The following is a 27,873-nucleotide window of genomic DNA, read 5'->3' as shown; positions in this document are numbered from 1 at the left end:
GAAAGAAATTATCAAACAAAATAGAGCTAACATTTATCCATCAGGTAATATTGTAATGAAAAATTAGAAATAACATATTAACGAATAGTTTAGAACTTTAGATAATTTGCATGCAATACTATATTCAAAATTTCTTACCGTTATTAAATATAAAAAATTGTTCGGCTATACCAGTCTCTATTCACACAGAACATTTTTTTTTTCAAAAGTAAAGTTTTAGAAAAAAAAATCAGTAAATATTGTTTAAGGAAAGTGATTTTGTATTTATTTTTTTACATTTATATCCATATGGTGAGTAAGGAATATGTTTTTTTTTTCACTCAAACTTTTAACTCTTATCATTTGATTTTTTTTATAAAAAAAAAACAGTGAAGTATTAAATTTAACCAAATACATTTTTATAAAAATATACCCTAAATTGCATTCCTATCATTATATAATTTTGAAAATGACATTTTCAGAAATAAATGTCCAAAGCTTGAAACCATTGCCGGAAGTGTCGCAATGCCGGCAATTATGTGAAATTGAAAATAAACTTTGAAGGAATTATGTTGAGATTTGTGTCTTGAATGATTGGTTTCACCTTGCTTGTGAAAAATGATAATGTCTCCTCTCCTTGTATTGCAAGAGGAAAAACAATTTGTATGCTCTGTCTCTTTGGTAGCTAGGCACGCAGACGGATATATAAAATAATGAAACCCAACTAAACAAGCAAAACAATTTGTGAACACAATTTTCGTATACCTTGGACAACATTTGTGTAATTAAGTTGTTGTTTTCATAATACTAGTAATAAGGATACGTCACTATATGTCTACAGAATAATTAGAACGACAATCCTTAGCGTTGAATCATTACAGAGTTTGCAAATCTTTGATTTGTTTCTTAATTAAGAAAGAATAATTTTATTATATAATTAATTTTAATTACGTAATATATATGCATGAGATAAATTTTATATTTTTACCCAATAAATATTGTTTATATTTTTTGTTTTTATTTCCCAACCAAAATTTTAGGATATTATCTTATGCTAACACGAATACTAATTAAGAAACAAGAAATAAATTACTAAAATAATTTTAACCACATAGAAAATAAAATATTAGATAACCTTTAGATTTTTATACAATAAATATTTTTACAGCATTTTATTTTTATTTTATTAACTAATATTTTTGAAATAAAATACTTAATATTTTTTATTTTGAAATTAGGAGATTTGTTAGCATGATATTAGAAAAATATTTACAGTTAAAAAATTAATTATAATAATAAAAGGATTTATGATAATAATATTATTATTTTTAATTTGTGTGATTGCTTTGTGTAACTATAAATAAAGTATAAATCATTAATATAAGCCTAAAATATACGCATTACAAAAGAAAGTATTTAAGATTATAAAAATATGTATAATTAATTTAAATACATTTAAAAGATAAAAATAGAAAAGATCGCGTGTGTTGTTTTTCAGAAGCAAGTATACTAAGAATTAAATCATTCTCAAAAGAAAATATTTTTATTTAATATGCAATGATAAATTTGAAAGTAAAAATTAATTTAAGAGAAAGAAAGTTTTAAACATAACAATAAAGTTTTTAAAATGCTTATTTTAGAAATTTAAAAAACAAAGAAGCATTTTTCAATAATAAAATTATGTTTTTTTTTTCATAAGTGACAATGCTTATTTTATTATATAAAGATATATATTAATATACTTTACTTTTTGTGACAATATTGATTCATAACAGCCTTGACTTGCTTCTCACGGCTCAGAGCATTTCTTAATTCATTTCGCTTTAACTCAATTTGCTTATTTAATTTGATGATTAATGCTAGAATTTGACATGGCCATATCAAAAACTGCAATTAGATGGGGTTTATTGGCATGATTGCTACGTGGTGATGATAGGTATATAAAGTGAATGAAAAGTCATATGGGGATGGGACGCAGAATTTCTGATTGCGCTAAAGAAATGTCAAGATATATATGCACAATCGTTAATTAGCAACTTGTGTTCCATTCCATTTAATATAACTCATTCATTCCAGATAGGATTTTCTAAGTAGTTAACTTGGCTACGTGCCCTTATCATTGCCACTCGTAGCATGCATGCACTACCTTCAAACTTATAATAAGACACAAATCTTATATTATATATATATATAAGGTTAAGTTGTGCTATGATTGTTGCCACGGATGCTAGTGAGAATCGAGAAGAAGTTGAGATATTTTAGATTCAACGAAGGGGATAGGTTTACGTGCAAATATATCAATCTCATTTCCCACTTCCTTACGCAGGCATTTATCGAGAAATTTAAAAGGGGGATTGAATTAATTAACTAACTGAAACTGCAAAAGATTACTTCATCTATAAATATGTGTTCGTGTTCGTGTTCATGTTCATATATACCCGACTGAAGAATTTGAACGAGACAAGAGCAGAGGATGTTGCTTAACGCATTTGCTATATGCCGCTCGTGAGTCGTGACCGGTGTGAGCGCGTCCACGTGGTGATTAATAATCTACGGTATAGATTGAGTTGAGTATGGTCTAAGTTTAACATGTGCTAAATCGAAGCTATAAAACACCTATTAACTACTTTGAATTAATTATTAAGCCAGGCTGAGAATTAAAAGATGGATCAAGCCAACCTTATTAATATTAATTTAAATATGCCAAAAAACTTCTACCAGTCTACAACATGCATTAAACATATTGTGGTGTAACTTTGAGAGGCACACTAGAGGGTTAAGATGGCCTCATTGAGGTAGTATTGCTTATATAACTGACACGGCATATGATTTAATAGAGGAGAATATGATAAACCTCTACCCCAGTTTTGATATTAAAAATGAAGAGAGGATAGAAATATGGTAATAAAAGAAAAAGTAAACGTGTAAATATAAAATCCTTTACCTAATGAGGTTTCGTACGTTACCCTACTTTCTCTCCCAAGAAAGTGTTGAGTCAGATGGAAGGGACAAGAGATTTTTGACTGGGACGGTCCTTTAATTCAATTTATATATATGGCATGTGAATCTTGCCAATGCCCTGTATGTATAGTGTTGAAAAGTTACAAACGAGTGGATGAGCACGCCATCGTATCCTACGTAGTAGCATTTGGCACTTAGCACCTATCAATTTCACACATTAATTAATTCTTTCACTCGTTGCCTTTGCCGGTTTGAATCTCACAATTCATTCCTTCGCAGTGAGAAAAGAAAGAAAAATGAAAAAGAGTAAAAAAGTGATCGTTTGATAGAGATGAAAAGATATGTCAAATGAGAGTAGAACTTTTTTCCTCCTTTAAACATTCTGTGTAAAAAAAATAAAATTATCGGTAAATATTAATTTTATTAGTAAAAGAAAAGAATCTATCCTTTTAGTTTAATCATCTAACCCCATTGTATACCTCCATTTTGTGCCGTAAGTAAGTGAATCAGAAACTATCGTAGTATTTCCAATCACAAAATTAAAATGATTCAAATTCTTGAAACATGCCCTGATGAAATTACCTGAATTAATGCACTAAATAGAAAAAGAAGGGTTTGTTGCCAATTCATCTTATATATGGTGACTTACTTGGCCGTGCAAGCAAGGAGTAGGTTATTTGATGCGTCCCGGTCCTGGGACAAACTACTGCTCTCTGCTTCCCTTCAACTTTACGTGCATGGTAAGTGAACCCTTGGCCAATTTTAACTACAAACACACGCAGCAGACCAAAAAAGGGAGAACAATAATTACATCCATCAAACAAATAAAATTGAAAAGTCTACCCGAACTTCAAAGTTGGAACCTGCCATGCTGCTCCTCAACCAAAGGAGTGAGACTCACCCTACTCAATATCAACCCACGACTTTACCATTTTGCTTTAAATATTCGCCTCAACAGTGCCCTTTGACTGTTCCGCCCAAATTTTCATCCTGCGTTGGAGTGTATTTCACCTTGTCTTTAAATTTTTGAACATTAAAGAAATATTGTTTATATATTAAATTATCTTTTTATCGTCAGATTAAATATTAAATGCTAGTTTGTTAATTTTATTTGAAAATATTTGAATTTGGAATCTTTCTCGTATTTCTTCTTTCTTCTTGTATCATTGAATCAATTTTATATTTTTTATGTTAAACTACTAAAATTACAATGATTACAATGAATAACAAATTAACAATTTTTTGTTAGAAATTTCCAGTTGAGGCTATATGCGCAACTTCCAACCTTTGAATGTTCTAATCCACTCTAGTCCACAGGAATTTAGCCGAAGAAAATAAGATTGGATATATCATCTCCTTTTGTTATAGGTAGCAGGTTTATGTGTTGCTTACCTGGGATGGGTATTCCTGGTAACTTATATCCTTTTATTGTACTACTCTTTTTAAATTAATGATAATTAGCTGTTAAAAAGAAGAAAAAAAAAACATAACGAGTTGGTGGTACACAAATCATTGCATTGCATTTCAAACCTCATTCCCACACAGGATAGGTGTCAACCTCTGCCGATAGCTAAATATGCATTAGCAACTCAGGATTTCATGCTAGCTAGTTCATAGCTCCTCGCTTATATAAAGAAAAAAATTTCGTCCATGTACAAATCTCCGAGTCTCAAACTTCTATAGATTAATCATATAGTTACAATTGCAAAAATTAAAGTGTTTTGCAATATAGATTTATACATAATTGACGACAACATTGATGCGAGAACTAAGTGGGATTCGATTTGGCATGGTTTTAGCTATACAAACAAAAGCTGCAGTCCATTCATCAACATATTATAAATATAAATGAATAACAGTTTTTAGTCAGCAAATTATGCTGGATCATACGAGTAGATTAAGTTTGACAATTTTAAAAATGTGTCGTAAAACATATATAGTCGGTGATTAACCCTTACCAAATATAAAGGGATTGCATATAATTGGTATGACAGTCTTTGTGAAATTTTAACGCAGTACTTTTTAAGTTTGTGAAATTTTAATGCACTACTTGTGAAATTTAAATACCCTTTACCAAATAGTATCAAATATCAAGTTTGATAATTTTAATGCACTTTTAATTGGTGAAATTTCTTTTTCTTTTCATAGTTATGAATTTTAAACATTCTGTAATTAAGGGTAATGACACCCCCATCCTCTTGTTTTAAATCCTAATTAAATCCTATTTGTCTGTAAATTAACTTTCACAGCTTCAAAAATCTTCATAGATCCGGATTGTCTATAGTATTTTTCTTAGTTCTAAAAGCCCTAACTAATAATTGTTTGATCGCCATACACGTATTTATATATATATATATATATATATATATATATATATATATATATATATATATATATATATATAGTCACGTCTATTCTCTTACAGAGACAATCACGCATATGATTTTAATCTTTTTATCACCCCTTTACTGCTAAAATATTTATTAGTGCTTATCCGGTCTAATAGTAAACATATTATTACAAATTTACAATAGAAGAAATCAATGAAAGAAAGAAAAAAAAAACATGAGAAGAACCGAAGCCTTGAGGCTGGAGCGGATGATGTTATATATATACTATAGTCGTCGAGAATAGTATGAATGGATGGTTAAATTAAAACGTGATGGCAACTAAAGGTAGCGTAAATTTATGTCATTCTCATTCCTAAATGGACTCTTACCATATTCTAGTATAAACTACCAAGTATTTGGGATTTGCGAGATTTTAGCGTAACGAACCATAAATGGGATTAAGGAGAGGGAACCATTGTTTGGGTCATTTAGCTTGTGGATTGTGGACCCTCCTTCCTCGTTTATCGAGCAAATATCCCACATGTGCTGGCCCTCTCTTTTGAGTGATTTTCAAGCTATCTAACATTCTCTTTTGTTTTCACTTCTCCTAATTAAATTATTATATAGTTTATTTCATTTCCTACTGTTACTTTTATAAAGCTCTCATATTAATGAGAGGATAAAACAAAAAAATGAATATTCAAAAATGAATTTTAACAAAAAAACATTGTTTGATCCATGGTCAAAAGTCAGATAGACAAAGTTGGCTTTGGGGATACCTGCTCCCACTAATGCCTCTCTTTTAACAGCCATCATTCATATTCAACTGAAAGTTCAATAGATAATGATAGCTGAGTCAAGTAAACTTATGGAAAGAAAGTATTTTGAGGGGAAAATTTTGATAAAAGAATTTCAATTAAATTTCGCTTACAAGGGATTCTACTATTTGTTCGTAGGTGTCTGTCACATTATTCAAACAAGTATAAGCAAAAAGTTTGGCAGTTACTCAGTCTTCCAAGTGAAAGACCAATGTTATGTGTCGTGAAATGAATTGCGTATTGCTGCAAATTCTTGAAACACTCTTTACGTGAACGGTAAGTGAAGTTAACCTCACCTCAATCATCTTATGATTCAAGTGTTAATTAATAGCGCCCATTCTAAATTGATTTTAAAAACCCGAAGTTGATATGATATTTATAGAATAAACTTCCATTTAGTCCTTATATAAGTGTCTAGTTGTCACTTTAGTCATGCATTATAAAATTTATTTTTAATTTGTAACCTCCCAAAATATTATTATTATTTATTTTATTAAAAAAAATTAAAGTAAAAACATTTTATAAAATTAGATATTAATGTAAATTAAAGATTTTATGGAATAAATGTTCTATAGACACATCGGATCTCTTGAAGATTAATACATCGGCCCGAATTTACAAATTAAACAAACATGTTGATCCACGCATTAATAACAAGAGCAACCCAATTAATTAAACTTAAGACAAGCTAGGGTTATCCTATATGAGCATTGTAACATAATGAAATGGATAATACGCTTGCGTCACACTTGATACAAACTGAAAATACACAGATGACACCACCAAATTAACAGTAAAGTGTAAAGGAACAAAGGATATAAAATAGAAATGATATATGCAAGGTACATACTCACTCTATTTTACTCCCTTTCATATCTTACCATATATCATTGACATTAATGTCAATTTTTTTTACGCCACATCACTTAAAATTGACGTGAAAAATTTATTGAAGACTTTATCTAAAATTTGTGCAAACATTATGAGTTTGATCTTGTAGTATATGTATAAGAATCAAATTAAGAAGGCACACGAGAATTAAATGAATATAACCACCAGACCAAAGCAAATATTTGTTTAATATAAGAAAAATATAACTTTTGTATAATATCTTTAGTATGTAATTTAATATTTAATACATATTAATTACTTCATGCAATTCAACTATTGATTCGACTAATAATTCATCAACTTAGTATCTTAATTGATGAGGTCGATGAAGTATGTGATTTTAATAACACTAGTACGATGAGTAAATTAAGAATGTTCAATATGCATAAAATATCAAATTAATAATGCTTGAGAGAGTTAATGGAGCCAAGGACTAAATTGGTGACATTTACATGTATAGATATCCCATTTAATAAATTTGTTTACTTATAGCGATCAAATTGAGAATCAACAACATATATAGGAATTAAATTATACGTTTAACCTAGGAATAATTATTAAAATCTGACTTCTAAACTTTTTAATCATCTCATTTCATATCTCAAATCCATCATAAAATATGAATTATTAAATAGATAATGAGAATATGATGGTTTTAAATAGGAAAAAAGTTTATTATCGGACCAAATTAGATTGATTTTATAAATGGAAAGAAATAATTGACTTGCAGAAAATTAAGAGAGCAAAATTAAATACAATCAAAATTAAAATAATACAACCAATTACCTAGCATATATAAAAAGTTTAGTTTCCAGAATAATTATTTTTGGACGGATGATCATGAAACCCCAATGTCATTATATGCAAAATAAATATAAAGTACTAAAAAGAGAAAGGGATGTAGCATGCTTTCCAACCTAAACAATAAAAAGAAAACTAAAAAAGGCCAACCACAATTTAAAAAGACAAAGATATCTTTTGTACAAACTAAACAATCGAGTATTTTGTTATTGAATAGAGGCCATTGCTCGGGTGGATCACTTAATTGGTAGTTTATTATGGATCATTAATGGTGATCTTTAGATTAATCTGATATTCATAGTGTTATGGTGTAATGTCTATACTATAGGATTACCTATTTCCTTCTCCCCAGCGACCACCGTTCGCCGCTGGAGACGGTTCTCGGCGGCGGCGACATCTTTTTCTTTCCAATGAAACCAAAATCAAAATACTTTAACAAACATTCTCCCTCTTCATCATTCTCATCATCACTGCCGCTGTTAATAGCCATCTGGGTTTCTCAATGGGAGCATAACAACGGCAAAAACCCAAGAGGATAATAAGCTCTTCCCGCTTCCATGGTGTTGACATTATTTGGGTGCAAATCAGTTCATATCAGACAACAATTACAAACATATCGCTTTTGTGCGATGGTGGTTTCTTGCTTCGATCGTGGATGGGAAAAAGGGTGATGCAGACCTTTGAAAGTGTGGTGGCAGAACGGTGAGGAAGGAGGGGAAAAAGAAAATGTTACGGTGTGGAAGGATCTATGATAATACTATACAACTTGATGTATCTAATGGTTACAAAAAATGGTGCATAATAAACTACATGATTTAATGGTTCATGCTAGAATTGGCCTTGAGATTTTGGTTGTATCGTATGTATGCATGCATCTTGACCAATAACAAGTTATACGTCATCTTTGAGTGCTACGTCTTATCTGATTGCGCCTCCATACTCCAAAGGATTAGCCATCATGTACTAAAATATCATATTGTATATAGCAACAAACTCGTTTGCAATATTAAATAATGTAATTGGTAAGTGTAGTAATTGATAATAAGTTGAAGGTGGCATGGACTTAAATATATAACATAATCAGCATGACGATGATACCTGGCCGTCCAAAGGACCAACACACCTTTACGCCTTTGTAGAGAGACAATTATATAGATGGGTTAGGTTTTATTTGCAAACAATAGTTGCATCATTTAGGCTCATATAAACAAAATGATGATACTTGCTCGGCATATTATCCAAACTATATATGCACATGAGTCATTAGCAATGAAAAATGAGTCCAAATGCGGGTAAAATCTTGGTTTTTAATCAAAAGTTTTTGACAAAAATTATTGGCACAAGTAACAAAAGTTGTTGACACAGTTTTAAATGTAAGTTATTTTTAAAAAATAAAGTTAAACCTTAAAAGAGAACTTAATTTTATTAATCATACTTAAAACTTTAAATTTAAAAAATAGACCATACTCAGATCATATAAAGCTTAGTATAACTTTAAAAAAATAATATAACTCCACCCATTTTTACCTCTAACTTTATCACAATATTACTAGCTGACTATTGTTTGTAACTTTAAATATAATAAGTTCAATGACTTAGGCAATTGATTGTTGGTTTGAATATGTCGATTAACATTATATTTACATATTATATTCTTTGGGAATTCATAATAAGTACATCATTTTAGTCATATGAACTATAATGTTGTACCCAATTTGGTGATCATCATAATTAAAAATATGGTAAAGTATCAAAATGATGCTGTATATACATAATCACATCAATTTATACCTGCTACACCCTTGTTCATGCTCTTCTCAACAATAACCATATATGTTGTTTGACGGCTTATTATTATAATTTTGAATGGTGGTGTTGATTAGTGCCTTAGCTTAACATCCCACTTCTCAATATTATCAATTGCCTAACACCTTATTCAGTTATCTGTATGGTCAATCAGAGACTACTGTTGAAGTTTTGTTCGCAATCAACACCTATATATGTGACAATCTTTCATGATTCATATTTGTTATAACGTATTCAAAATATTATCTTCAATTGCACCCAAAAAAAAATATTATCTTAAAAAAATAACATTCAAAATATTATTACAGTGGAAGACGACAATATTGAAGCGTTAAGCATTAATGATAAATAAATAAAAACCTCACTCTAACAACATTTAAGAATGCCTTAAAAAACATTTAAGAAACATATCATTAACCTCTCTTATTATATAAAAAGGATGTGTATTGAAACTTAAATCGAACACGTTAACGATGTTGAGTATACATTATACCCTTACAAGTGACATATGATTAACAAAAAGGGATCAAATCCACAATTTTATTGATAATGCGCAGTAGAGTATAAAAAGCTTAGCACGTAGTCAATGGAAAATAAAAGGCGTAGTATACTATAGAGTATATATATAGACGTAAATTTAAAATAAAATGATACGCGCAATTTAAAAAATATGATAAATCATTTCTCTGAATGTAATTCCAAGTCTTGACTTCAAACATTATTTGATTGAAAGCACTTGGCTGCTTGATGTGCAAGTAAGATCACACTTCAGTTTGAGTTCTCTTTAATTTGTTGCACCCAAAATCTTGTGGCAAGAGTTGCAATTGTGCTAATAATTGAAAAAGCTTTGCTGTTCAGGACCTCAATGATTGGAGAGTAAAAAAGCTGCTAGATTAATCTTTTTACCTCAATGCCATGCTAGGATATAGGATCACAAACCAGTGCAAGACTATGGCTAACTCTCCTTTCTCCAATTTTACTTTATTTTTTCAGTGTATAAGAATAGTTTATGCATGTTAAAGATATTGTGTTTTGCGTTTTTTTTTTAATTTGATGAATTAATTATTCGAAGGGGTTGTCTTAGACTTGGGCAACATTTTATCCTAATGTTAGCTTTCTAAATTATGGTCTTAGCAGAAACAAATTGGAGAACGAACACAAGGGAAGAGTCGCTACCAAGAATTGCGCCCACATCCAAAAACAAGCGAAAAAAGTGTCCGACAGTGAGGGTATGGCAGGGGCAATCAGATTAGAGTAATTGTGTCCACAAATTGAAGAACAAATTGCTAAATCTTATTCTTCAGTTTTTGACATGCTTGCATTGCACCCGCTAACTTCAAATTTGTTTCATTATTAGCATCAAGGTCACATCTTAATAGCTACAAATCTTTAGAAGCAAAGTTGCCCCTACCAGCATGTGACCCTGTTATGAACACGAACTGAAAAACAGAATGATAATTTTTTTGGAGGGGTCAAACTACCAAGAAGCCGACAAAAGATTCTCAGCTTTTGGGTAAAGCTATAAACCAACCAAGTGTTGCATAATTTTGTACTTTCAGATTCAGATAAGTGACTCCTCCTTAATCACACTCACAAGTCATGAATCAAGTGATCGTACATAAGTGATTAGTATACTGAAATCAATATTAAATTGTTTAGGTACTATCTGAGTTCAATTTTTGCCGGAAGTAATTCTTGATCAGCTTTACTTATCTTTCGACCAAACTCCAGATTAATCACGGTCTATTTTTTCTCATCAAATTAAGACAAAAAATTACTCACAGGTAGTGTTGTTCTTTCCCCCACACAACACAAGTCAATGATTCAAAGGACTGCAACTTTGCTTGTTGACTCCGCAACTAACAAAGGAAACATAAGCAATGGGTATGTGTGTGGCAAACTGAGAGAGAGAGAGACCCCACATCACCATATGAATGGTTAGAGATAAAGTGTGCATGAAGGAGAAGGAGTTTCTTAGAATTACTCTAATTCACAAGAGACATAATTAGGAGATTGGTTCAGGGCTAAAACATAATTTCCTTTTAGGCATAATAGCAACAACACTAATTGCTAGCACATGGTTGCATGAGAGAAATCAAAATCATGGTCTCTTTACAAGGATTGCTAGCTAAATCCTATCTATTATTATGAAGGGCCTTGATGTTGTTGGTAGACCTCAAACATTTACTGATGGCCATAGACATCTATTATTGTTAACCACCATTTGCTACCTTAAAAGGACTCTCGTTTCCACCAAACTACATATTTCTGGTCGGTATTTTACAGCTTAAAGCAATTTGTGGTGGATAATTCAGATCTAATTTGGCCTATTGCTGGATTTGTACAATCTATTGTCATTTCAAATATTTCTTTACGTGATGTGCACAATTGCTGTGCCTAATCAATAAATAAATATTAAACTCATAAATTTTCTTATTTTCTGTCATTGTATTTAACTTCTTTTTTTTTATATGAATGTAACATAATTCTTACTAGTACGTTTTCTTATTGCCTTTAATACTTTTTTTATCTCCCTTGCTAATAAAATTAATATTCTAACAACTAACAGTTACTGATAATTTTTTTTCTTTCTTTTTATCTTCTCTAGAGCTTAATAGAACTCAATTAGTCTTTCTCTTCTACATTCCTATTTCCTGCTTACGCTTAGAAATGGAAATCTAACTTAATGTACTACCTATCTGATTGCACATTAAGGTATTTATCAGGCCTTCATGCCTTTGCTTTGAAAATGGAATAAAACTCTAACCGAACAAAACTTTCTTGTACCAATTGATTGTAAAGTTATTAAAATTTCTCATAGTAAATGTCTCATAGAATATATTTGATTTTTTTATAGAGAATAAAGCTAAATTTCAATATATTTTTAGAAATAAAAAAATATTTTACTCTTATTTTTATATACAATGGAAATGGACAGTATACGGATTTTTGGCTTGAATAGATTTGCATATAGAAGTGCAGAGAGGCTGGCTGAATAGGATTCTGTGGAGTGGCCCAGCAGAGAAAGAAGGACAAGGAATATGTGGATGTGGGCCTGGTCTTTTATCTTTTTCCACCTTATAGTGTTGAAAATGGAGGTTATGATTTTGCCTCACACATGAAGATAAGAATGAGGTTGTGGCAGATCTTTACGACATTCCCTACCATTCGAATATGATGCACAAATGTTGGTGTCTTTTGATGCCAAGTATTTTGAGTGAAAAAGTTTGAAGTTTCCCCTCTCCCCTAATTTGTTTTCATAATTTCTTAATTAGGAAGGATAGTAAGAAAGAAAAAAAAATTGAGAAAGAGGTTTAGGTTTAGTGCTACTTTTTACTTATTCCTTGTCTTTACGTAATTTATCAACAAAGATGGGCCTTGGCATTGCTGCAATCGTAGGGTCTACTTATTTTTTTAGGTACCAAATGAGGGGCAGCGAGTGGAGAAGCTTGGGCTCAGCCATTTGGATCAAACAAGAATAAAGAGAGGAAGTGAAAAAGGTGAGGGGAGAGGAGAATGACCACAAATTTCAGGGGACTTGAAAAAATAGAACAAGAACAAGAAGAAGAAAAGAACAATTAAGAGAGAAATAAAAAAACTAAATGTATTTTCCATTTTAGTTGTTTAGCGTTTTATTTGGTCCACATAACAAAGAACAACAAGACAAGAAACCTGTTCTTTTTAATCTACACCAGAAGCCCAGTAACAAGTTGCTTTCCTCTTTTTAGCAAATAAAAAAGGAAATAGGGCTATTCATGACCGAATAGATAAGTTGTGGGCTTATAAGTAGTAAAGCTCAATAAGGGTGGAACGGGTCAGCTTCTGCGCCAGAGAACATGCATTTCTTAACTCATGGGCAATTGTTTGCTGCTCTTTTAAATAGAAATGTTTTATTAGGAGATGAAAAATTAATCATTTATCATTTTTTTAATGTTTTTCTATGATTTATGCAAAATTTAAATTTTCGCCGAAAGAAATGTTTATATTTAGTGTCCAATCATGCGTTAAACACAATTATCTCCAAAGGAAGAGATACATGCCTCACGTCATTAACCCATGAATGCAAACGCAACATCCAGCAACAACTTTGGACTGTGAAACTGCTTCAAGGTGAGCCAATGAAATTAAGGAGATACTTGCTGCTTCGTGTTAATCAATTGCCTATTCTTGCTCTTACCCCTCAAGTTAAGACCCTCCTAGTGCATAAATTAATAAATTTGCTTTCCTTTAATTCCCATTCATCAATTCAATCTACTTTCAATATGTTTATTTTATGTCAATCTCACTTTCTAAATCACGTTGAATGTCAGTCTAAAAGTCATTGGTAATCAAACAAAAATTCAAGCGCAGCCTTAATTTGTAACTCAATAAGCCAAATATTTTGACCAAATCAAACGCATGTTCTGCAAGCTCAACCATGCTTTTTACTTCTCTAACAAATCTAACGTACAGTACTCATTCAGCCCACTTAACAGATCCTTGTCGTGCCACGGTTTTGCTGTACGATCAAGCAACTAAGACTGCTGAAATAGGATACTGATAGTTGTGTAACCTTGTTACCTCTTTATTATTTAAGACAAGGAATAGTTTAAGGAAAATTAAACAACAACGAGAATACATCACTGCTTTTGAGTAGTGCATCGGATAAGCATTGCATGATGCAATAACTGTCATCAGAAATTAATAATGAAATAGTATATCATTAACATATATAATAAAAGTCAACTACGAAGAATAGGGAAAAGAATGGTTCTAAAGAAGAATTAAAACATATACAAAACGTGCACGATCTTGAAATGTGAATATTGTAACATGTTTTCATCACCAATTACTATAAATGGATACGTTGGAAGAATTCTACGTAAAATTGACTTGTATGAGAGATTTTTAACATGATAATCGTTCATGCATAAATGATTAAGCACTACAAAAGACTGAAAAGAGTGTGGTTGTGAGAGTGAATATTTCTCATTTGTTCGATCTTAATTAGTGGCGTAAATGGGTAAGTGGCCGAAAATGCTAAAATAACCGCTTAAAAATTACACGGTGGCTCTTATCTGTCTGGGCTCGAAGAAGACCAATTGGTTTCGATTATTTGAGCCTTTGACCACGTGATTGTATATTGCTAGCCATAATGACTTAACTAGGCCAAATCAAAGTTGAATTGAGTCTTTCCTTGAGAAAGCATCAGCAGATATCTCACGCTGGCTTGATTATTATAATGGGCTGAATCAATATTGGAATATCTTTAGCTTAGAATTTTCAAAGTTAAACCAAATTATCATTTTAAAACTATTTTTCCTTCTATTGTGGAAGCTGTGGAAGGTCTTACTTTTTCACTGTTTTGACATCCGTCAACCATTTTTGCTTGAACATTATAAATGTACGTTTTTGTGGCGATATCCTAGCATTCAATTCTTCCAGAGGAATGGACTTCATGATATAATATAACCATTTGTCAAATAAGCATTAAGCTATTGTTTGATCATAGTATTCTTCTTTTGACTGTTTTCGTGGTCTTTTCCACCACTTATATGTATTGGGTTTGATGGGGGTAGATTTAAGTATTTAACTCCCCACCAAAAAAAGAAATATAAAAGACTTGATTTGATTACCTACTCAATCGGAGCTTGGAAGCCAGCTAACAAGCACAAAATTACATCACATATATAAAGGCGCACTACCAAACTAAACAATTCGACAAACCCACATCATACATGCCTTCCGTCTAATGCTCGAGAAATGAGCACCAGTGGTCAGCAGTAAATAAAATCACAACTTCTCATCAACTTTTAATCTCTAACTTACAGTTTTTAACTAATTTTTCAACTATGACCTAACAGCTTAAAGCAAATAAGACCCGTCCAAATTTATGTTTTGGTACTAACAACTAATTAAAGACATGCGCAATTCTTTTCTGGTTTGTTATTAAACTTTGAAATAAATAAATAAATAAACGGTAGTTATGCTTCCTTTTTATTAAAAAAAATTACACAGAAAAGTATGAAGTGATTATTTATTTTTTGTCTAAACTAAATGTATCCTTCACCGAAAATAATCTTGTTCAAGCCAAACTATTATAAATAGCAAATACAAAGTCATTGTTTAATTTAAAAACTGTGACACAATGAAATAGTCGAATTTGATTGAGTCAAGCATGGTGATACAGATTGCAAAAGGCCATAGTCAAGCTCAGCAACAAGTGTGGCCTTGTATTCAACAATTGTACAGTAGCTTCAAGTTTGAACACTTCACTATGACTGCGAGTGAGACAGAGCAATTCATTCAAATACAAAAAAAATGATTCACATTACAACCACAACCATGTGAGTAAATTCCACAACAAGCCAGAGCAACTCAATTCGATTCATCGCATTATCAATCAATTAATTACACTACGCGCTTTCTTCAATTTCATTGTTAGAGCAACAACAACAAAATATGCCTTCAAACGAAAAGAGGAGCAAAATTATATATATGCTTGTATAAGAAATCAAGAATCTGAATTACTACAGTAATACTAAGTATATGATTGGAACCTAATAATTAATTTGCCTCTCTGTTCATTTCAATACAAGTGTCAACGTGCACTTTATATTACATAATAATTGATCGATATAAAATAAAATAAAAAAGCTATATAAAATTAAAATGTTATACTGACGCTAAAATAAAAGGAGTAGTAGCAAGCGAGCAAGCGAGCCCAACGAATTGGTGAACTAATTAATTGGGCGGTTCGGCGGGCGAATCGCGATTTTCGCCGGCAAGGGTCGACCGGTACCGGAGCCGCCGCAACTGCTGCAGGCCATGCGACCCGACCCGGAGCACGTGGAGCATCCGACGTCGCCGTCGGACCAACGCGAGCAGAGGCACGTGACTCGACCGGTTCCGTTGCACGTGGGGCAGCGAGTGAATGGGCCTGCCATGGGCTTCTGGTCCATAACCGATTTCACCAGAACCGCTCCGGCTAGAACGCTAAGACCGGTGGCGAGTTGGCTCAGCACCATCGGACCCATGATTTTTGCTTAACGGAGATGAATAGAGAGAGAGAGATGAAGATTGAACGGAGGAAGATTTTATGTTATGTATGTGAAGTGTGGAATGAATAATAGGTAAGGAGAGAAAAATTTGTGTAAATAAATAAAAAGTGGTTGTGGAATTGTACACGTTGACGACACTGCTTTTGGTGGCTGGAAGAAGCTTTGGCTTTTGTAGGGTAGTGAAGATGTTTTTCATTTCCGTTTTGGTTTCTCATTCCAAACGCTAATTCGGACAGATTTTAATAATTAATTAATTAAAATCATTTTTATTTTTAAGTAAATTACACTCTGTGTTTTTTTTTCTAAATGGTACTCGACTTTCCTTCTTTTTTTAATGTAAAAAATTTTCTTAATTATTTAACTCACAATGTATTAGGATCTCTTCCTCTTAAACATTGTTTATTAATTTAACAGAAATATATTGATCATATAACTTTTAATCAAAATTTATGTTTAAAATATTCTTATTTTCTTATTCTTAACTCCATAAAAAACATGTACTACTTTCAACCTGAAAATATTTAAACACTCTTTTTTTTTTTTTTTTTTGATTAGACAAATTCAGTTTTTTGTTGGACTTGAACTCACCTTGTTGGTACACATGTGTTAACACTATTTGTTTTAGTTTAACTTTTTTGCGTGTTGGGTCATTTCGTTGTTACATTTTTGTTCCTAGCACTGCGTATTGGTTGAATATGATCATTTGCTTCAAATTGTAGTGTTTTATTCATGCATTTGTGTTTTGAACTCCTTTCTTTGAAATATTTATTTTTGATAGTTAGGTGTTTGATATAATATTTCAATCAAAAGAAGGGTAAAAGTAATGGAAAAGAAAAAAGGAGGAATATCAAGTGCAATTGAGAAAAAACACAAGGGGTGTTGTAACAAAGATGTTAGAACAATTTCATATGGTTAGATATTTCAAATGACATTAGTTATCGACATTAAGAGAATGAGGTAAAAATAATGTAAAATAAATTAGGAGTATTAGATGCAATTAAAAAAAACCACATTGAATGCCAGTGTGATCTAAAATTTTCAACTATTTAGGTTAATTTAAAGTTTTTTATTTTTTAGATCAAATTATTTACTTTTACCATCCATTTTTAACTTTTTTTTTGTTTTGTAATAAAAAAAAGACTTTGGAGTGATTCATTTTTTTTTTATTTCCAACGATTTAATTGTTAACATGATTATTTAATATTTTCAACCTTTAAATTGTGTTCTTCCACATTAAGATACTGCTTTGTAAAATCCAAAAAATAACTACTCCTATATATTTTTGTATCCCTTTGGCTCCCTAGGCTGTTTCAAGAATGACAATTTCATACATTTAGTTTTTTTATGCTTACTTATTTGACACTGCGTGATTGTGTATTTCTTCATGTAATATTAAATATGTATTCAAAAGAAATTATTAAATAAAATTAATGTTTATTTAAAACTTAAAATAAATAATATGTACTTTAAGTATTTAGTGATTTCGTAAAAAAAATTATTTAGTGATTAGACAATTTATAATTATTTTTAAGAATATGATACTATCGAAGCATTTTTGTTTTAGTAAAAAAAAACTGGTTTGATTTTATGATTGAATTTTTTTACTGCAAATTTTATGATTTAAATTAGAATTTTGTTAACATGCATATGTTAAAACTTATTTATTGTTTTCTATTAAGTCATCTTAATTGTTTGAAAAAAATGTTTTTTTTAATATTAAATTTTTTTATTTCCTACCTTATGGCATCATGTTAAAAAAAAACATTATCAATTAGCTCGGTTGCTATGGCATTTCGTTGGCACGCATGCTTATGAAATTGTGATTTGTGACAAGGTATTTTAATGAAAGAAGTTACTTTGAGATTCATTGAGAAGATTTTTCTGCCACTTGGCATAATATTCGAACGATTCAACAAGGAAGCAAGAGGGGAAGAGCAAAACAATGGATAAAATTTGGGACCATTTTCTTCGTCTCAGACAAAATAATTAATTAGTTAACGTTCAAAATTTTTAGAATTGTTTATCCAAAATCCTGAAGTAACACAAATAGACATATTCACCACCTGTGGTAGAAGCTGACTCCTTTTGTGCAATTCATATTGTGACTGATGGCTATCATTCTTGCCATCTGCGTGCCATGTTTCTAGGACCATATTGGCAACCTCGAAGGTTAATAATAGAATGTAACAAATTTATGTCATTTTGATTTTTTCTTTCAATATTCATGTGTTGTAAAAGTTAGACGACCAAATCCAGTATGATTGACTTAGTAGTTAGTGGTAGAAGTTTAGTAATTTTTATAAGATTCTAAATTTAAATTTCATTGTTCTCATTGTACACATAAAAAATTAAATTAATCACCTTCGGAAAAACTTATGAGTTATCACGTGTAAATTGTTGTTGGGTGATTTATGATTTAGTTAGTATTCTTTTTTAATATTTCATGTAGTCCAATGTGGCGAAAACCATGCTGAATGGTAAATGAAAGGTTATTTATGATGTATGTTTTGTTTAAATTTCTTTTCACAGTGGCTTTCCAATTATTGCGTCCCAAGGCTAGGTGAATATTAAAAAAAAAATGGGTTGGGGAGAGAGCTTCCATTGAAATGGTGCATTCATATTAACATGCAATATGTCAACTAAAAAAGAAATAGGCTTTTAGTGGCTAAATTTCCTACTCTCCTATTATTATTATTTTTTATATAACTGCACATATGAAGTCAAGTTCAGCAATTGAATTCGTATGTTAATTTTATTAATTTTTTCCATGAAATGCTATTAGTAATCCTATAATATAGGTTTTTTTAGTAATTTGATCAATAATACGAAAAGTTATTTGTGAAATGGCACGAATTTGAGATGTTCCAAGTTTATTCCAATGTTATTCAACTTGAGATATTTCAATTTTACTGAAAATTGATTTATATTCCAGCTCATTCACGTGTGGTAAGGCATATTCAGAGTACAAATTGTTTCGTATGAAACGGTACTTGTTTTAATTTTAATGAAAGTTGAGATTCTCTTTTTTAAAGAATTCTGGGTGTCAAATTAAGTTTTCCCATGAAGTAGAATAAAAGGTAAATATACCTTTCTTGATTTTAACTTAAGGATCACAGAAAAGTGTAGTAACAAATTACAGTCAACAAATCAATCTAAATAGTTCGCACAAAAGAAAATTTTGGATAGTTCGTTTAGATTTAATGCATACGGATTAGATGCGCGAAAATGCAACTTAAACACACTTTTTCGGTCTCTTAAATGCCGTTTGGAATACCAAACAAATTATAACATTAAACAATTTGGTTGATTTGAGCAAAATGTTGAGATGGCCGAGTTGGTCTAAGGCGCCAGATTAAGGTTCTGGTCCGAAAGGGCGTGGGTTCAAATCCCACTCTCAACAACAATGTTTTTACTATTTTATGCGCTAGAAACAGATACCCGCTTATTCCAACTAACGTAGTATTCTTAACAAGATTTTTCGTTTGATACATCATAAGCATTTAACAGTTCAGCTTTGTTTGTATTCTAGTATCGTTGCTGTGTTGGTTTAGCTCTGCAGATACTTTTATTTTTATTGTATTCTTTGCTAGCTGGTTTTCTATGCACCCTTGATTAGTGATTATTTATTCTCTATGGTACCCTTTTTACTAATATATTTATCTTTGCAGAACAAAAAAAAAAACCAACCAACTAATTTCGGTGCTTTACCCTCCCTATCACTACTACCCATTGATTGAAAATGGATTAAAGCATGCTTGAGCTAACCGCGAAACAAACAAAATGTGTTTTTGGATCGGCATCCAGAACCCACAAACGTGGATCAAAAATATGAAAATAAGAAGCAATATAAAATAGCTTTTACCTTAACGTGGAAACCATACGTGCATCTTAGCTGAAGTAACGTGAAACCAGATCAAACAGGCTAAAAAGCTATTATTATCAAGTGTTACTTCCCAATTCCCCGACTCAACAATAGGCGAAGAAATAACTGAAAAGGAAAAGTACTTTAGGAATGTGAGCCTGAGGTTTGTTGGGACTCACTTGTCATATAAAACAATAATGAAGCAATAATCACGTTAAATGCAAACGGTACGTCATTTTTTGTTTCTTGTGCTAATAAAACAAAATTTCACTTTGAAAGAAAATAAAATATACAACTCAAAAAACTTGTCTGATATTGATGTTGATTCTAGAAGTTTGAATGTATTGTAAGAAACAAAGATCATCTTCACGCGTCAGCTGTGTCTCAAGATGGCCTATTTCAGCATTTTCTTTATCTGTGAAGATCCGAGGGACCCCTGCAACATAGATCAAAATCAACCCAATTTCCAGTAGTTAGACAGAGTTTTGAAACTGCACAAGTCAGCATAAGACATAACTCAATTATTAATCAAACATGTCAAAATTCCAAATGATAATCTTTATCCAAGTGACGCCAATCACGGTAATTTTAAAACTTCAAATGATCATATGAAATCACTCTCTGAATTAATATTTCACAGACTAAGTTTATAGGTGATGCTTACCATGAAAGCATTCCCTTGCATCTCCAGCCATAAGTACAACATCGCCACTTTGAAGGAACATTGCCAGGGGAGTATCCTCTCTGGATTTTCCTCCTAAAAGAAATATAGCTTTGCAGCCCAGACTGAGGCAATGGGGACAACAAACTAATTAGGATCCAAGTATACGTTCAATCTTTCTTTTGACCTGTTGATATCTAGAATCTAAAAAAACAAAATATTCAAAAGAAATTAACATAATACCTTAGACTAACTATAGGCTTGCTCCAATCTGCTTCCATGTCATCAAGGTGGCCACCCAATGTGTCCCCTGGAATAATATAGAAGATAAAGTGAGAGGTTGACTAGTAAACAACGAAGCAGACTGTTCTAAAAATTTGTTTAAAAGGGTTTTCTTTCTCAAGAACCAGAAAACATTCATTACTGCAAGAAAATGACATTTCTCGCTTACCAATGGTATGAAGAATTTCATGTTGCCACTTGCCATTGAATCAGAATTCAACTAAAAGGGAGTAAAACAGGACACATGGAACTATCACACAAGAAGGTTCATAATAAATATTTTCTTTAAGCATACCTAAGCCGAAGTAATTCACTATTGCAGCTTCAGGTCTGAATTCAACACCAGTAGGCAAAGCAGGTTTTGCCAATTGTTTGGCAAGCTCGCACAATGCTTCAGGGATTTTGTTATGTGGGAGAGACACATCATAATTCCGCTGCACACAAACATAATAATTTAGAGGTTTCTGTGAATGTCCAATAGGTGTATGACTTTTTTTAGAAGCTGAAATTAAAATATACCCCCTAATAAAGACCGGTGTGCATGTAAGTGATGCAGCCATAATAACTTCAGCAAAAATAGGTTTAGTCTGACATCTTTGTAACAGAGCAGAAAGAATTTCTACTAGCTAGCAAAATTTAAGATATATGTTAAGCAACCTTATAATAAGAACCTTGAATAACAGAAATTTATTGATCAAGATGAATGCAGTTCTTAAAGCTTGGGCTAGTTCTTAAAGCAATTGTCTTATATCTCATTCACACAACAATAAAAACAGTTCCTTTCTAGCTAAAACCAGATGGATGCTAAGCAATAGATCATGTGAGATCAGGATCAATAACCAGCTACAAGGTCCCCATAGCAAAAATGCACTAATATACTTCAGTAGACACAAAGCTATTCCAATTTCCAAACACAAAAATAAGTACATAACTAAAATTTAATTGTTATGGAGAGAAACCGAACCAAAAATATTTGATTTGGCGAATCATATCTTACCTTGGACCAATCAAATTGTAGGCCAAGGGTGCTCCATCGCAACTTTCGAAGTAACACAGAAGCAGAAGCTGATCTGCACTTTCTTGACAGCGCGTCCTTTTCAGTAGTAAACTTCCATTCCTTACCATCTTTATGATCTATATCAGTATCAGTTTCAGATGAAGTAATTGGAGAGTTGTCTTCAACCAAAACTTTCCCTTCTTTAGCCGCAACAAACACATCCTGAATAGGACCATACATGGCATTGTGATTTGTTCTGTTCGGTGGCTGCGGAAAATCAGTCAAACTCTCCCTGATCAAACTACATTGTCTCTCTATGCTTAATGCCCCAGGAATAAAATAAAAGCCTGCAAATTAAGTATCACCAAGTGTGCTTGAGTTCATTAGTTACAAATGCACTTTGGGATTAGTTTTTAATTAGTTATCCCTGTCATGCAAGTAGTTGAAAACGTGCAATGCAAGCCATTTGTTTCTGGTTACTTAGATAAACGACAAATAAAAGAAAGAAGAAAATACCTGGGCGATTTTGCAAAGAAAAAACTGGAGAAGTGAAGTTGTCGTGAAGAACGATAACACCCGGAGGAAGCACATCGTTTTGGAGATAGCATTCTAGAATAGATCTGAAGTCAAGGACCTCCGTTAAATCCACGGGTTTAGGTAGCTTTTTCCTGTTAAGAAAGGGAATTTCAATTAGAATCTGAAAGAATCAACGTTCAATTCAAAGGAAATAAAATAAAATAGTAAAATACCTTTTGTTCTTGGAAGAAGCATTGTTGTCGTAGTAGAGCTTGTACTTCTTCTCTGCTCTTCTGAACGCCGTTCGTTCCGAATCATCTCGGTCATTCTCGGTTCCGTACATCGGAAAAGGATCCGAACTCACAGAAGAGGTTAGGGTTTCTTTTTTTTTTTATAAATTAAATAAAGATTTAATTATCCATTTAATCCTTATAGTTTTCAAACTTATCTATTTTAGTCCCTATAGTTAATAAGTGGTTTTTTTTAGTCCCACTGGATTACCTCTTAATTCTCAATCGGTCCCACCGTTAAAATTGTTTAACACTATTAAATTATTGTTGCCAAGACTGCACCTCGCACCATCAGTGACCCCTGGCCTCTTCACTCCCTTCCACTTCTCCTCTGTCAACGGAAAAACCTCGTGCGTTGTCGTCGATAGCGGCCTGGTGACGAACAATCCGGCAACAGCTGCCGTCACGCACGTCCTCCACAGCAAGCGTGATTTTCCGTCGGTGAACGGCGTGGAGGATCTCTCAGTCCTGTCCATCGGAAACGGAGCTCAGGCAAAGAGAATGAACAACACCGGCGAGTGCTCGACGTCGACGGTGGTTGACATTGCGCTCGACGACGTTTTCGAGATTGTTGACCAGATGCTAGAAAATACCTTATGTTGGAACTGTACGAACTATGTCAAGATTCAAGTACGCCATTAATCACACTATTTGGTTCTCTAACAAATGGGGAAAAAATATGAAAGCTAAAAGAAAATGAAATTAGATTCTCCTCGCTACTTCTTGTTCCATGTTCGATGTACAGGACGAGGAGATCCTCCACGCTGTTCACCGACGGGAAATCGCTCTTGTTGTGGAGGACGTGCGTGACGACAGCTATCGGATTGTTCATCATCAGGCTGCCGTCGACGGCGACGCACAAGGTTTTTCCGTCGACAAAGAAGAAGTGGAAGGGAGTGAAGAGGCTAGGGGTCGTCGACGGTGCGAGATGCGGTAGTGGTAACAATCATTTAACGATATTAAATAATTTTAACGGTAGGGACCTATTGAGAATTAAAAGATAAACAACAAGGAATAAAAAAAGCCACTAAAGACTAAAATGGATAAATTTGGAAATTATAGGAACTAAATGGCTAATTAAACCTTAAATAAAATATGAAAAAGTCAATAAGATCCTCATATGAATGATTATACACAGGGGCATTAGTGAGAATTCACATTGGTCCTTATCGAAAAAAAAATCTGTGTTTTCCGAGGGTAATGGAGATGCTTATATACTAGTACCAGGAATTTATCGTATGTTGAGGAAAATAGACGGAAAAAATGGCGTGCAGGAGCATGCTTCGTTCATCGATTCTGGTGGAACCCTTCCAATTGCAACCTCTTCATTTTAGTAACAGACCCGTTAGGGCTTATCCGTTTCGCCGTGGCAAAGGACTAACCCTCCGTTGCTCCAGCAACGAGACGCCGTCGTTTCAGGACGATCAGGGTCCACCTCAAGAGGCCGTGTTGAAGGCCATTTCCGGTAATTCCATCTTCTCAACTATTTAATTTAATCTATGCTTAATTTTTATAAATTGAAATTGAAAATTTCATTGATTGGTTAAGTGGTTACATTGCAGAGGTGTCTAAGGCAGAAGGGAGGGTTGGGCAAACAACAAACATGGTTATTGGAGGCACCGTGTCGGATGATTCTTCTAATGAATGGCTTACTTTGGACCAGAAGGTACTATTTCATTAATTCATTCATTATTTAACTGTTCGCTTGCTTGGTTTTAACAGTTTCTTTTTGTGTTCATGTTTTTGTTGTGTCTTGTTATGGCAATACTTTTTGTGTTATTAATGTGTGCTGCGCAGGTGAACTCATACCCAACTGTTCGGGGATTCACTGCAATAGGAACTGGAGGGGAGGACTTCGTTCAAGCCATGGTTGTTGCTGTGGAATCCGTAATCCAGCAGCCCATTCCTCAGGTGTGTATTCATACCTCAACACGTTCGTAGAACCTTGGAAATTGGACTTATTTATCTGAAAATTGATGCACTGATATATAGTATGAACTATGATCCAAATGACTCTGTTTTCTTTATAACTAAACTACCTTCCCTTGTGAACTTAGCTTCTTTTCCTATACAATACGGCCTGTGCTAATTGTAATGGTAATTGGAACTGTGACATGTGCATGTCTAATAAAAAAAATTAAAGTTTTTTTCAATTTTGTTACTAAGTTTTGCTTCAGTCCAACTGTGACGTCATGATTATTGATGGGTAACATAGTTTTGTTTGTTAGGCTTGTAAATTATCATTCCAAGGTGGAGCCATACATAGTATATCTATACAACTAACTTTAGAATAGAAGTTCATTGTGGGTAAATAATCAATAATCAATATCTACACAACTAACTTTAGAAGTTCATTGTGGGCTGCAACTTTTGATTTGCATAGTGTTCCTCATTTGTTGGTTCTAAGATCACATGTGAATATCTGTTATTTTATCTACTAAATAGTTCTGGCTTGTAGGTTGCTGAGCTGTTCCAAATAGTTATAACAATACCAAACTACTAACTATGTTGACCTGTTAAATAACTCGCTTTGACATTTTACCATTGGGGTAAGAAGCTTGAAAATAGAAATGCATCCATAACTTTCAAGGATGTGTTCAAAGTTTCCAATATGGGGTGTATTGCCTCTAAAATCATTCAAGCATATGCTTTAAGTTTCCCATGTGAGGTGTCATCCCCCTAAAGTCTTTTGTGGAAATTGGTCAAAGGAAAGGAAAACACACATACACAGACTTTTAAGCATGTGCTGACCACATTTGGACCCAAACTTTCAAGCATCTACTCAACTTGTGCGCGCTATCCAGCATGTGCCCAAAGTTTACAATATGAGGAGTATTCCCCCTAAAATCTCCTGTGGAAGTTGCTGAAAGGGAAGGAAAACACACACAATTTGAAACATGTGCTCGAAATTTCCAATATGAGTTTTACTGCCCTAAAATCTTTTCTGGTAGTTGCTCAAAGGGAAGGAAATCGCACACACAATTTAAATCTAGATGGGGCATAAAGCTATAAACTGAGTAATCATCAGTTATGTAATACTCCTGAAAAGTATCTTGCTCATCTCTCTTACATGTGTGCAAGCACACACTCATACACACTAACACATGGAATCTTCTTGATCGAAACCATTAATCTAGATAGAGCTCATACTGAATAATCATCATCTATGTATGGGTCTGAAAAGTATATTGCTCCTCTCTCTTACTGTGTGTAGGCACACCTGCACACACACAAACTTAGTTTTGTTGACTTAAATCATAAACCTAGAAGTTAGCATCAGCCATGTGTTAGATGCCTTTTCTTGTTATCTTGTGACTGGATATAGAAATTGCCTTTATCCTCTAATATTTGGTTGGTAGTTGAAGATCTACTCTCCCAAAATAAGCAAACTTTACTAGCCTTTAATTGTGTTTCAGTTTCCTATTACTCAAGATGTTTGGGAATTTGGGACTGGATGACCAATGGGAAGATGCCGACCCAAAAAAAAAACAATGGGAAGATGCTTTTTTACCTGCATTGTGCAAATTACTTGCTACAGTAATTCAGTGCCAATATGACCTTAGAAGCATTTAATAATTAAAATTGATAATTGTGCCCTTTTCAGTGACAATGAATTTGATTGCTCCTTTGTCTCACACCAAGTCCCTAACACTTCAAGGAAAAGTGTAGTCCATCGTGACTAAGTACTCACAAAATGGACTGACTGAGTTCATTAGAATTTAGAACTTGATTTAACATTTCTTCAATAAGCTCTTCAAATGAAAGTTTCATGAGTTTAAATGTGAAGCTTATTGAAATAAAGCTAAAAAGAGCTTATTTTCACAAGCATCTCTAGGAACCTTATTTAAGTTAAAAAGAGCTATAATAGGAAGGTCATAAGCCACTTTCACACGAGCCCTAAATAACTTCATCCAAATGCTCCCAAATTATATGGTAAACTTGCATGCTGTGATTGCCTTGAAGAGATAGATACAGGAAGAGTGTCGAAAATTGCATCAATAACTATTAATATATTACATCTACACTTTTATTTGGTGGCTGATGTTCATATTTTAAGAACGTTAACATCTTTGTTACAGGGACGTGTGAAGCAGAAGTTATCAGCAAGGGGCAAATATGTATCTGTAAACATTGGCCCTGTCCAAGTTGTATCCAGTGAACAGGTCTGTCTGTCTTGTTTACTTTTCTCTTTTGCTAAAGATGGATTTTTTCGTAAAAGAACATGCAACATCCATTTGTGTTATATATATATATATACACTAGAATGAGTTTCCCTGCAAATGATTCTTGGTAAATATACCTTTGATATGCAATGTTGTGGTTTTTTTCAGGTCCAAGCTGTATATAATGCCATGAGGAGGGATGACAGGATGAAATATTTTTTGTAGTCTGTTAGATTTTGTATAGAATACAGTATTACCAAGGGATGAATTAACGCGTATGCCTTCGAGTGGTTAGGCTGATTTTGTTCTTTGATTAATCCATTATGTCATTGCAGTCAGATGTAATCCTGATGCAAATTGGATCTCTTCCGTATTTTGCGAAGATGTATGTAATTAGTATGATTTGTTACCCATAGTTATAACATTATAAGCATTATATTCTAGTGTTTGGAGTTGAAGGGGGTTGGTTAGTCGTA

The 27,873-nt window shown here is 32.7% G+C and overlaps 4 protein-coding genes, 1 long non-coding RNA gene and 1 other non-coding gene across 7 annotated transcripts; 3 read left to right on the top strand and 3 right to left on the bottom strand.

Annotated features, from left to right (window-relative positions):
- Nucleotides 1–2,755: 2,755 nt before the first annotated feature.
- Nucleotides 2,756–3,960, bottom strand: LOC121174015 (uncharacterized). 2 transcript variants are annotated; one of them, XR_005889677.1, is made up of 2 exons: nucleotides 3,590–3,960; nucleotides 2,756–3,211 (listed from the first exon to the last, which is right to left on the bottom strand). It is a non-coding gene; the product is annotated as an uncharacterized lncRNA (long non-coding RNA). The 2 variants fall into 2 exon arrangements; XR_005889676.1 differs by having other exon boundaries at nucleotides 2,756–3,141.
- Nucleotides 3,961–16,034: 12,074 nt separating this feature from the next.
- On the bottom strand, nucleotides 16,035–16,693 carry LOC100500654 (chaperone protein DnaJ-like). Its single transcript, NM_001250498.3, has one exon. It carries the CDS (start codon nucleotides 16,600–16,602, stop codon nucleotides 16,306–16,308), a length of 297 nt encoding a protein of 98 aa, NP_001237427.1. The 5' UTR covers nucleotides 16,603–16,693; the 3' UTR covers nucleotides 16,035–16,305.
- Nucleotides 16,694–19,945: 3,252 nt separating this feature from the next.
- On the top strand, nucleotides 19,946–20,026 carry TRNAL-AAG (transfer RNA leucine (anticodon AAG)). The gene has a single exon. It is a non-coding gene; the product is annotated as a tRNA-Leu (tRNA).
- Nucleotides 20,027–20,631: 605 nt separating this feature from the next.
- Nucleotides 20,632–23,467, bottom strand: LOC100811774 (alpha-ketoglutarate-dependent dioxygenase alkB). The gene is made up of 7 exons (XM_003551204.5): nucleotides 23,178–23,467; nucleotides 22,945–23,096; nucleotides 22,429–22,775; nucleotides 21,727–21,865; nucleotides 21,393–21,459; nucleotides 21,153–21,274; nucleotides 20,632–20,924 (listed from the first exon to the last, which is right to left on the bottom strand). Exons 1-7 carry the CDS (start codon nucleotides 23,285–23,287, stop codon nucleotides 20,785–20,787), a joined length of 1,077 nt encoding a protein of 358 aa, XP_003551252.1. The 5' UTR covers nucleotides 23,288–23,467; the 3' UTR covers nucleotides 20,632–20,784.
- A 55-nt stretch (nucleotides 23,468–23,522) lies between these two features.
- On the top strand, nucleotides 23,523–24,338 carry LOC102665917 (probable inactive patatin-like protein 9; the record flags this gene model as incomplete). The annotated part of the gene is made up of 1 exon (XM_014770429.3): nucleotides 23,523–24,338. A coding segment is annotated over one exon (354 nt), but the record flags the coding sequence as incomplete, so codon positions are not given.
- Nucleotides 24,339–24,477: 139 nt separating this feature from the next.
- On the top strand, nucleotides 24,478–27,833 carry LOC100795278 (uncharacterized). Its single transcript, NM_001254060.2, is given in 5 exon segments — nucleotides 24,478–24,699; nucleotides 24,797–24,900; nucleotides 25,032–25,145; nucleotides 27,314–27,397; nucleotides 27,566–27,833. Coding segments are annotated over 5 exon segments (561 nt in total). The 5' UTR covers nucleotides 24,478–24,497; the 3' UTR covers nucleotides 27,623–27,833.
- Nucleotides 27,834–27,873: the final 40 nt, after the last annotated feature.

This window comes from Glycine max, chromosome 18 (genome assembly GCF_000004515.6).
Source record: "Glycine max cultivar Williams 82 chromosome 18, Glycine_max_v4.0, whole genome shotgun sequence".
NCBI classification, from domain to species: domain Eukaryota; kingdom Viridiplantae; phylum Streptophyta; class Magnoliopsida; order Fabales; family Fabaceae; genus Glycine; species Glycine max.
The sequence above is the reverse complement of the archived record's forward strand: the minus strand, read 5'-3'. Positions and strand labels throughout refer to the sequence as shown.